Here is a 12,505-nt window from a genome sequence, read left to right as displayed (position 1 = left end):
CATGCAGAAGGTTGAAACTAGACTACTTTCTCAAACCATTCACAAAAATAAACTTAAAATGGATAAAGGATCTGAATGTGAGACAGGAAACCACCAAAACCCTAGAGGAGAAAGCAGGAAAAGACCTCTTACCTCAGCCGTAGCAATTTCTTACTTGACACATCCCCAAAGGCAAGGGAATTAAAAGCAAAAATGAACTACTGGGACCTTATGAAGATAAAAAGCTTCTGCACAGCAAAGGAAACAACCAACAAAACTAAAAGGCAACCAACGGAATGGGAAAAGATATTTGCAAAGGACATATCGGACAAGGGCTGGTATCCAAAATCTATAAAGAGCTCACCAAACTCCACACCCGAAAACAAATAACCCAGTGAAGAAATGGGCAGAAAACGTGAATAGACACTTCTGTAAAGAAGACATCCGGATGGCCAACAGGCACATGAAAACATGCTCAACGTCGCTCCTCATCAGGGAAATACACATCAAAACCACACTGAGGTATCACCTCACGCCACTCAGAGGGGCCAAAATGAACAAATCAGGAGACTCTAGATGCCAGAGAGGATGTGGAGAAACAGGAACCCTCTTGCACTGTTGGTGGGAATGCAAATTGGTGCAGCCACTCTGGAAAACAGTGTGGAGGTTCCTCAAAAAATTAAAAATAGACCTACCGTATGACCCAGCAATAGCACTGCTAGGAATTTACCCAAGGGATACAGGAGTACTGATGCATAGGGGCACTTGTACCCCAATGTTTGTAGCTGCACTCTCAACAATAGCCAAATTATGGAAAGAGCCTAAATGTCCATCAACTGATGAATGGATAAAGAAATTGTGGTTTATACACACAATGTAATACTACTTGGCAACGAGAAAGAATGAAATATGGCCTTTTGTAGCAACCCGGATGGAACGGGAGAGTGTTATGGTAAGTGAAATAAGCCATACAGAGAAAGACAGATACCATAAGTTTTCACTCCTATGTGGATCCTGAGAAACTTAACAGAAACCCATGGGGGAGGGGAAGGAAAAAAAAGGTTAGAGAATGAGGGGGCCAAAACATAAGAGACTCTTAAAAACTGAGAACAGAGGGTTGATGTATGGTGGGAGGGAGGTGAGGGTGGGTGATGCATATTGAGGAGGGCATCTTTTGGGCTGAGCACTGGGTTTTGTATGGAAACAAATTTGACAACAAATTTGATATTAAAAAAAACTCCATCTACTAATTTCCCCACAAAACAACACAGTTGGCTCTTTTTATACTATGGATAGTTTTAAGATGTATTAGAAGAAAATCTTTAGTAATGCTTTAAGATGTATCACAAGAAAATCTTTAGTAATGTGAAAGAACTAATTACAAATAATTTGAATAATACATTTGACTAGATTCACAACTATCCCTATAATAACATTCTCACTCATTCCAAAACATTTTCTTATGTGAAAGAGAAGATGGAGCTAGACCTACTACTCTTGGAATTGAACATATCTCTGCATATACCCATCGGAATTTTTCATCTGAATGTCATCCATCAGATATGCTCCCAAGGAAAAAGGTTCAGAACTAGAGTTGTACAAGATCAAAATACCAATGTGTCAATATGCCTTTCATATTTTTCCACAACTTGACCTATTTTAGCATATATATTCATTATGTGAAACCTCTCTTGCAGCTCAACAGGCAATTTATCTTCCCAGAAATATGAAATATACATTTCTGCCCTTACTCCACTTATAGAAAAGAGTTAATTTTTTTAAACCTCACTTATTTATTGTGGCACCTGGGTGGCTCAGACAGTTAAGCATCCGACTTCAGCTCAGGTCATGATCTCACGATTCATGGGTTTGAGCCCCGCCGGGGTCTGTGCTGACAGCTCAGAGCGTGGAGCCTGCTTCAGATTCTGTGTCTCCCTTTCTCTCTGACCTTCCCCTGCTTATGCTCTCTTTCTCTCTGTCTCTCTCTGAAAAATAAAATAAAAACATAAAAAAATTACACAACTATTTATTGAGAAAGAGAAAGAGAACATGTGAGAGGGTTAGAGAGACAGGGAAGGAGAGAGAACCCCAAGCAGGCTCCGCACTCTCAGTGTGGAGCCTGACATGGGGCTCAACCTCAGGAACTGTGAGATCATAACCTGAGATGAAATCAAGGGTTATTTCATCAATGGACTTAGCTGACTGAGCCACTCAGGCTTCCCTAGAAAAGTGTTTCTTATTAAAATGCGAACTCTTATTATTTGGTAATGTTGCCTAAAGCATTTTTAGGAAATAGGATAACAAGAAAGGATTGTCATTTAGACATAACTAAATCCTCATCTATGCTATTTCACCATTCTGAAATATCGCTTCTTTTCTCTGCCAAAAAAGTAATGATATTTAGATCTTATATCTTTCAAGTTCTGATTATATACAAATATCTGCTTTTAAAAATATATTCATTTATTATACTAGGAATACATTTGTCTTAGTCTAAGCAATGTTTGTCTGTAAATGCTACTTCTACATTAGTAGCTTTGTGGTCTTTACTCTTAATATGCAAAGCCCTTTCCTTTCCTTTTCCCTTTGCTAAAAGCAGAAACCTTTCCTTCCTTCCTTCCTTCCTTCCTTCCTTCCTTCCTTCCTTCCTTCCTTCCTTCCTTCTTTTTCTTTCTTTTTTTTCTTTTCTTTCTTTCTTTCTTTCTTTCTTTCTTTCTTTCTTTCTCCCTCTTTCAGGGGAAAAACAAATTTTAACCAGGTACACCCAAGTGATCATAAGTTCCAAATTACTGTATTTTGCCAATTTATTATGCATAATTTAGCCTTCCACAAATGAATGCAAGAATAAAGTCAGTAAATAAAGTCAATAAAGTCTTTAATATTCCATTTTGTATTAAATATATTCTCTCTTAAATGTGGTCTCAAGATAGAAAAGTTAAGTGCCAGGGCACCTGGGTGGTTCTGTCAGTTCGATGTCTGACTTCGGCTCATGTCATGATCTCGCAGTTCATGGTTTTGAGCCCTGTGTCAGGATCTGTGCTCACAGCTGTGAGCCTGGAACATGCTTCAGATTCTGTGTCTCCCTCTCTCTCTGTCCCTCCTCCACTCAGGTTCTGTCTCTCAAAAATAAGCAAACATTAAAAAAATTAAAAAGAGAAAAGTTTAGCACTAATTTCCTAAAAAAAATACTAAATGTACTTTCATATGTGACTACTTTGATAAGAGGATTTTTTATTTTATTATTTTTTAATTTTTTTCAAAGAGAGAGGGGTGCAGAGGTAGAGAGAGAGAGTCTTAAGCAGGCTCCATGCTCATCATAGAGCCCAATGTGTGGCTTGATCCCACAACCCTGGGATCACGACCTGAGCCAAAATCAAGAGTAGGACGGTCAACTGACTGAGTCACCCAGGAGCCCCTGAAAAGAGTATTTTTAATGTAAACAATTGATCATTGTTATTAATAGCTATCCAAATGTTTCTTAAATGCCACATATGAGTGAATTCATATGATCTTTGTATATCTCTGATTTATTTCACTTAATATTATACTCTCTAGCCCCATCCATGTTGTTGCAAATGGCAAGATTTCATTATTTTATGGCATGATAATATTCCATTGATGTATCTATCATCTATCATATCATATCTATCTATCTATCTATCTATCTATCCTACTACTTCTTTATCCATTCATCAATTGATGGGTACTTGGGCTGCTTCCATAGTTTATCTATTGTAAATAATGCTGCATTTAATATAGGGGTTCATATATCCCTTTGAATTAGTGTTTGTATTTTTGGTAAAAATATCAAGTAGTGCATTCCCTGGATCATAGAGTAGTTCTATTTTTAATCTTTTGAGGAACCCTCATATTGTTTTCCATAGTGACAGCACCAATTTACATTCCAATAGTGCAATGTATTCTCCACATACTCACCGACACCTGTTGTTTCTTGTGTTTTTGATTTTAGCCATCTGACAGGTGTGAAGTGATATCTCATTACAGTTTTGATTTGCATTTCCCTGATAATGAGTGATGTTGAGCATCTTTTCATATGTCTGTTGGCCATCTGGATGTCTTAGAGAAGTGTTCATTTATTCCACCCATGTTTAATTGGATTATTGGTTTGTGGGGTGCTGATTTGTATAAGTTTTATATATTTTGGATACTAACCCTTTATTGGATATGTCATTTGTAATATCTTTTCGTATTTAGTAGGTTGCCTTTTAGTTTTGTTGATTGTTTCCTCCACTATGCAGAATCTGTTTAAGTTGATGTAATCTCAATAGTTTACTTTTGCTTTTATTTCCCTTGCCTCTATAGACATATCTAGAAAAATAATGCTGTAGCCAATGTCAGAGATTACTGCCTGTGTTCTCTTCAGGGATTTTTATGGTTCAGGTCTCACATTTAGGTCTTTCATCCATTTTGAGTTTATTTTTATGTATGGTGAAAAAAATGGTCTAGTTTCTTTTTCTTTTCTTTTTATTTATTTATTTTTGCATGTGGCTGTTCAGTTTTCTCAATGCCACTTGTTAAAGAGACTGTATTTTTCCCATTGTATATTTCATTTCTCCTTTGTCAAAGATTAATTGACCATATAATTTTGGGTTTATTTCTGGATTTTCTGTTCTTTCCACTGATCTATGTGTCTAATTTTATGCCATACCATACTGATTTATTTATTACCATTTTAAAATATAACTTGAAATATGAAATCATGATGCCTCCAGTTTATATATTATTATTATTATTATTATTATTATTATTATTTATAGAACCCCCTCTGTATTATGATTTTTACAACATAATTCACTTAATATAAGTAGAAGTTGACTGATAAAGATGGTAATCACTTTTTAGTATTTCTGTTTATTTGTGAAAATATGCAAAAGAGAACATTAAGTTTAAATCTTTCAAGGAAGTGTCATTTTTTTGTGGACCATGATTTTGTTTTCATATCAAAGCCAAGGGGAGAAAAGATGAAGATATTTTATCATCATTAAAATGTCTCAAACACTAAAATTGACATCAGAGGATTTAGTGAATTTAAACATTCCAATTAACTAGTTTGTTGAGTCAATTAATACTTTTCTTACTTGTTGATATCCCAGGCTTCTAAATTTGGGACATATAATTATATGGTGGTATATAATGGTATAATGGTATATGGTGGTATAATGTGGTAAAAAATATTCAACTTTAAGCACTCTGGGCTATTCCCACAGACTTCAAAACATATTCAAGACATCAGATTTCCAGAGCAATTATGACTTATTAAATCCCATCAGGGCAGAAGCCATTCTTTGTTGTTAAACATTTTATCTTCAATATTTAGCATAACACTATTGTTCAATGATCAGCATACAGAATACATACAATAAAAACAAATATCTATTTTATTATTGAATGCATAGATTGGCACAAATTACTGTACTACTAGATTTTTAAAAATTGTCAATAATAATGATTCTGAGAGAACCTAGACTCTGTTGCAGATGAATACTCTTTCAGGGACATTTATTTTCTGGATGCCTCATTTTAAGACCAGAAAGATACTGCAATCTTGATCTAGATTTAGACATATTTAAAAATATGCATATTGAATCACAGTGGTCTCAAAATCTTTTTTTTTTTTTGTGTGTTACAACAAAGCAGTTTATTTGTGATCAGTGTTTGAGACTCTATACATCCTTCACAAATTTAATTTTACATAATCTGATACTCCTCTTAAAACTTAAACTTTGAACTGCTAGACTTATTTCCCTAGAACAGAAGGGCTGGTATAAGTTATTTTCCGGAAATGAGGTACCGTTTCACAGAACTAGTTTCTTTTTTGTTTTCAAGTTTTAGAGAACTAAATTTGCATTTGTTAAAATCAAAAAGTAGGAAAGATGTTCTTTACAAATAATTTTGATCAAGTATGTGTTCAAAGAAAGCAGGATAAAAAGGCTTTTTCTCTAACATTCTGTATTGTACTGTATTTGTTGTTCAATAGGAATTAGCTTCTGTCATTTGCTAAAAGAATGAGTAGTGGGGAACAGGATATGTTGGGAATTTCATAACGGGTAACAGAACCATTCTCTTGGGTAAACCATAGGCAGGGGCAGCGGTGCTGTAACCATACGGTGCTCCGTAGCCTGGAGCTATGTAGCCAGGAGCAGCTGTAGCCCCAACAAAAGCTCCCCTCGTTAGAGTTCCTCTTCCTCTGCCCCGAACAGCTTGGACCGCTGCAGACACAGCTGTATTCACAACACCCTTTGCCTGAGGGATAATCTTCTTTTTCTTATTATTTGCTGCATTGGGTCCAGAAAACAGCTTCTCCAGGGCAGCTAAAGCTGCACTTGCCTTTGCCACTTTCTTATTTGGACCTGCACCTCTGAATTTCTGTCCATCTACTTCTACCTCCATTACAAAGCGTTTGTCATGGCTTCCACCAGTCTCCGAGATGAGTTCATACTTAAGACCTCTTCTTTTTTCATTGAGCTCCATTACAGGATTTTTGCCACTTGCTGTGAGGATAGGGCCCTGAGTTCTTACCTCTAAGGTACTGGAGGTTTCAGTTGTAGAATTTCCAGTATTATTGCTTGAGTTTGAAGACACTGTTTCATTTTTGCCTTCATTGTCTGACTTTTCATCGGAACTCATACATTCAATATCTGCATCAAAGCCCGTTGGGTATCCCATTGCTTGTAATACCTTCACTGCTACATGAAGTTTTGCTGTTTTCTTGGATGGCCCTGAGGCTTCATACGTTGTACCATCCACATCTACAGACATTGTGAAGACTGGGGCATGGACAGGGCCAGACTGAGATAAGAGCTTATACTGAAGCCCAGGCCTGATCTGATTTAGCCTCATTAGTGCATTCATAAGGTCTATTGCTTTACTATCCAGAATTTTCCTTAAGTTTCGTTTCATCTTCTTATTGGGATCTTTATCATCCCCTAATCCATCTTCAAATGGCCTCTTCAGAGCTGAAGACCCAGCACCTTCTTTATCAGTAACTGACCAGGAATATTTCTGAAAAGGTTTACTAGATGGAAGGGGGTCCATCTCCAGCACTTTATAAATCTGGCCAAAGGCTGATAGTCTGAGTGCATGCTGTGCACTGTGGGTAATATCTTCCTTTTGCTGGATGGTCATATAGCTCAAAGCATCTGTTGGGTCTCGCTCACAAGGATCATGAAGACCAGGACCACCAGGAAGTAGTATTCCAGATGCCAAACACTCCATTACTCGTCTCAAGGCCTCCCCAGCGCCCAAAGGTCTATTACAAGTACCTGTAGACTTTTCACATATAAGCTCTAGTGGCCATCCTTTTAATGGTGCCCATGTGGGAACTCTGTTGCACAAATCACGCAGAATGCGGAGGACAATTACACATGATTTTAATCCGTTTGCCCTTGCCTGAAACCATTTGGCATGTCGAAGAGACGCCAAGGCGTCCAGGCATTTCTGCCTGTCCAGTAAGTCCGGAGGATCTTTCATCGCAACCTTTTCTCCATCCTTCTTCTCCAATTCGTCCCTAATTAGCGGGGAAGTAAGTATCACCTTCAAAGTTAGCGTGGGCTCTTTTGTATTCCGAATTATAATAGAAGCCTCATCTACACATTGTTCCACTTCATATTTCTCTTCTGTGAGTTTCTGAATCTGAATAGGAAGATTATCTTTGACTGTATTTAACAGGGTCTCTGTGGGTTTGTCTTTGCACATTAAAACCAGCTCCAAGTCCATATCATCTTTAATCAGCAAGCCTTTTGCAACCAGGCCAATCCTCATTACACCACACAATGTCCGACCACCTTGATCCTTGGAATAGGTGTCTACGGCCTCATCCTTCTTCACTTCTGTCTCACCCTCTGCTTTTGTGCCTTTATTTGTTTCATCAAGCCAATCTGAGACATGTTTAAGAGCACATTCAACAGTAGACACCATATTCTGAACAGCTTCAAGTTCCTCTGGAGATGGATAGATTGTTGAATGTTTCACCATTACATGGCGATCATCATTGGCAAAAGATCTAATAGATCTCATGGTTTCCTATAGTGTTTTAGCTTCTTTTTCCAGTCCTTTCCCCACTTTCTTGTCGTCTTCACTAGACACTGTTTTGTGTGACAGTACCTCCTCATAAGCCTGAGTCCCCTGACAGCTCAGAGACAATATGGCAAAGGTGTTTGAAGACTTATTCTCTGGAATACACCCCGCCGCCGCAGCCTACCCGCGCCGCCGCGCTCTGCCCGCGCCCGGTCCCCGCTCCCGCTCCGCCGCCGCCGCCACCTCGTCCGCCCGCGTCTCCGGCTCCTCTGCCCAGCGGCGGCGGCTGCGGCGGCTGCTGCCCTGGTGGCGCTCGCGGCTCCGGTCTCCGCTTCGGCGGCGGCGGCGGCGGCGAGCCGGTCTCAAAATCTTTTAATCAAAATAAGTGCCATGATAATAAGTATTGTAAAATACACACAAATGCACACACACAGAGAAACTGTTTTAGAGAAAAATTAGTCATAGTTGGGTGAGCAAAGCATGCATTTGTTCACTGAAGACCCTATCATTTTGTAGTTTTCTATTATAATGTTTTAGACTGTGGAAGTAAACCATTCAGTAATAAATGAACAAATGTACAATTGATAATGTTCATTAACTTCTCTACATATGCAGTGAAATCATAGCTTTTTAGCTTTAGGTAAGAGATAATTTTTGATTACTAAACCTTTCTTACACACTTTTCAAGTATCCTACACTATCTTTATGATTTTTTTTTGTTTGGCCAAGACCAATGATACCTAGATTCAGGAAGAATCTGATGAACCATTATAAGAACATAATAATATGTTAGAAAAATTATGAGTTAATTTTAACTATTTTTTAATGTTTATTTATTTTTGAAGGAGAGAGAGAGAGAGAGACAGAGCTTGAGGTGGGGAGGGGCAGAGAAAGAGGGAGACACAGAATCCGAAGTGGGCTTTGGGCTCTGAGCTGTCAGCACAGAGCTCAATGCAGGGCTTGAACCCATAAGCTGGGAGATCATGACCTGAACCAAAGTTGGATGCTTAACCAACTGAGCCAACCAGGCACTCCTACTTTTAATTATTTTAAATATTTTTCTGATAAACAGTATTGATTAGAAAGTTGTCTGGTTTTATTGTTTTATTTTTAGCATTTTAATTTGTGTAATAAAAGCTTTAAAAAACAGTTTCCCTTGTTTAAAAATATAACTAACTAGTAATGTTTTCTGTGAGGCTTGGGAAGATGGCAGAGTAGAAAGACTAAGGTCATCCAATGTCTACAGCCAGATATCACTCACATCCAAGTAAATAAACCAGAGAGTGATCTGAAGATTTGCAGAACAAACTCCACAACTAAATGTAGAGAAGAAATTGTATTTTAGATCTTAGAAAAGGCAAAAACAGTGGTCAGGAACTGCATGCAGGATGGAAGGAGGTATGAGTGTGGACAAGGAAAGCATTAGGGAGCCTGCACAGAGAAAACAAACCCCTATAAAGTCTGGCTTTGAAAACCAGAGGGACTGAATTATTTGAGTTTGTATAACCAGTGGGACTTGTAACCTGGAACTATAAAAGTCAGCTGACTCAGCACTGAGCCTGGGTTGACAGCTCGGTTTCTGCTCTTAAAGAGACAATAGCCTGCATAAAGTAAATGAAGAAGTGACAGTTTGCACAATGAGAGGGAGGTCTTATACTTATTTTAGAGAATGTTGTGGGACTTCTCCAGGAACAGAGAAAGTGGCAGTTGCCATTTTCCTCCTCTGAAATCCAGCATAAACACCAAGGCACCTGTGGGAGATAGCATTGCACAGATACTTGCTACCTAACCTGCTAGCAGTCCATCCTGCCCATGAGTTCTCCTGAGGACTCACACACTCCAAGCCTGCTGATCTTGGCCTTGGGTTCAGCACAAATTTTACTAATTCTGTGCTTATCTTTCCCAGCTTCCACATGCACAGACACTGTGAGCCCCATCCAGCCCCCATACTCACAGATGCCAAGTACCCCTGGCTGCTTCTGTGTTTCAGAGGATTTAGCTTAGATTAGCAAATCAGTAAAAATTTTGCTAACACCTGTGGCCCACTCTTAACTCCTTCTCTAGTTACACCCTCTCAGAGCCAGCCTGCCTGGGTTTCACTAACATCACAGAAAATAAGCACAGTCAACAACCCGAAGAGTCAGTGCAGACATCTGGACTGAAAGAAAAAGCAACTCAGACACAACATCAGGATGCAAGCACCACACATAAGAGACTCCCCTGAAGTTCCAGATTCTGGTGAACAGGGGATAATTGTACTTCAGGGCACTACAGGAATTCTTTTTTTTATTTTTTTATTTTTTTCAATGTTGGTTTATTTTTGAGAGACAGCATGAGTAGGGAGGGGCAGACAGAGAGGGAGACACGGAATCTGAAGCAGGCTCCAGGCTTTGAGCTATTGGCACAGAACCCGACTCAGGGCTTAAATCCACAAACCGTGAGATCATGACCTAAGCTGAAGTCAGACGCTTAACCAACTGAGCCACCCAGGAGCCCCAGGAATTCTTCATAAAGTCACTACTTTCAAGAGCAGAAAATGTAGCAAACTTTCCTAGCACAAACAGGCACAGAGAGGCAGACAAATAAGGTGACATAGGGCCCAGTTTGTTGGCAGATTTTCATAGTATTCTCATAATTGTATTTCTGTGGTGTTGGTTGTGATCTCTCCTCTTTTATTCGTGATTTTATTTATTTGAGTCCTTTCTCTTTTTTTTGAGAAGTCTGATGAGGGTGTTATCACTTTTGTTAATTCTTTCAAAAAGCCAGCTCTTAGATTCATTGATCTGTTCTACTGGTTTTTTGTTGTTGTAGTTTATCATTTATTTCTGCTTTAATCTCTATTATTTCCCTTCTGCTGGCTTTAGACTTTATTTTTTGTTCCTTTTCTAGCTTCAATAGGTTTAAGGTTAGGTTGAGTATTTGGGACCTTTCTTCCTTCTTGAGATAGGCTTAAATTGCAAGATACTATCCTCTTAGGATCACCTTTTCTGAATGTTTTTGTTTTCATTTGCTTCCATGTATTTTTTTTAATTTCTTCTGTAATTTCCTGGTTTACACATTCATTCTTTAGTAGGATGTTCTTTAACCTCCATGTATTTGAGGGTTTTCCAAATTTTTCTTGTGGTGGACTTCAAGTTTCATAGCATTGTGATCTGAAAATATGCATGCTATGATCTTGATCTTTTTGTACTTGTTGAGGGGTTATTTGTGACCCAGTATGTGATCTATTCTGGAGAATGTTCCATATCTCACAAAAAATGTGTATTTGGCTACTTTAGGATGAAATGTTCTGATTATAACTGTTAAGTCCATCCTATCCAGGGTGTCATTCAAAGCCATTGTTTCTTTGTTGATTTTTGCTTTTGATTTTTGTTTGATTTTTTCATTGCCATAAGTGAAGTGTTAAAATGAACCACTGTTACTGTATTATCATCAGAGAGGTCCCTTATGTTTGTTATTAATTAATTTATATATTTGGGTGCCACTATGTTGGGGATATAAATATTTACAACTAGATCTTCTTGATGGATAGGCCCCTTAATTATGACATAATGTCCTTCTTCTCTTGTTACAATCGTTGTTTAAAATCTAGTTTGTCTGGGGGTAGGAGCCAAGATGGCAGAACAGCATGGAAGCTTTTTGTGTGTCTTGCATCCCTGAAATACAGCAAGACCAACACTAAACCATCCTACACACCTAGAAAACTGGAGGATTAACACAAAAATCTGCACAACCTAAACCACAGAATTCAGCAGATACATGGTACAGAGAGGTGAAATTGGGGAGCAAGAAGCCATGAAATGTAAGGAACCCCTTTTGCGGGTGAAGAAAGGAGGGAGACTGGGGGGGGGAGAATACAGGAAAAGTACCTCTCCCTAAAAGCAGCTGGAGAGAAAGTGGAAAATTGGAAACAGCCACAGGGACTAAACTAAAAAGGCAGAAAGGAGAAAGGAGAGATTTAAATTCCATTAAGGCTATAAACAAGGGGAGCACGAAGGCTGCAACTCCCCAGCTTGATACCTGGTGATGCTCTGGTGAAAGGGCAAATCCCCAGGAACAGAGTGAGGTCTGGGAGGTTCTCGCACCACACTGGGAAAAGTGGCTCCACTGTTGGAAGGATGTTTTGCAGAGACTGTTGAAGCCACCTGGTCCCAGCAGACCCCACAAGGTGGCCACATTCGCTGGTGCTGGGACAAGGTCCTTAAGGGTGAAACCTGGTGCCAGAATGTGTTGTGATTTTCCATAATGCCTGAAAAGCTGCTCTACACTATCTCGTGAACTTTTTCTGGGGCGGGTGGCACCTGGCTGCAGTCTCGGAGCACCAGCAGCAGTAGGGTCTAGCAAGCATTCCTGGGTGCAGCCGACATTCGGCCATTGCTCAGTGAGACCCTCCCCAGAGGGGCAGAACGGGTCAAAGCCACAGTCCTTCAGAAGTAAGGGGCCAGGGAAAACAGCTGCATCTGAGACAAAATGGGAGAGAGGTACTGCC

General features: G+C 39.2%; 1 protein-coding gene across 1 annotated transcript; it reads right to left on the bottom strand.

The window, feature by feature from the left end:
• Positions 1-5,623: 5,623 nt before the first annotated feature.
• On the bottom strand, positions 5,624-8,349 carry LOC101099697 (spermatid perinuclear RNA-binding protein-like). The gene has a single exon (XM_045050931.1). The coding sequence runs from the start codon at positions 8,014-8,016 to the stop codon at positions 5,998-6,000; it is 2,019 nt and encodes a 672-aa protein (XP_044906866.1). The 5' UTR covers positions 8,017-8,349; the 3' UTR covers positions 5,624-5,997.
• Positions 8,350-12,505: the final 4,156 nt, after the last annotated feature.

This window comes from Felis catus, chromosome X, assembly GCF_018350175.1.
Source record: "Felis catus isolate Fca126 chromosome X, F.catus_Fca126_mat1.0, whole genome shotgun sequence".
NCBI lineage: Eukaryota > Metazoa > Chordata > Mammalia > Carnivora > Felidae > Felis > Felis catus.
This window is presented reverse-complemented; position numbering and strand designations above follow the sequence as displayed.

Excerpts from the sequence above, each read along its gene's own strand:
- LOC101099697 (XM_045050931.1), bottom strand. The coding sequence starts at position 8,016 with ATGAGATCTATTAGATCTTTTGCCAATGATGATCGCCATGTAATGGTG.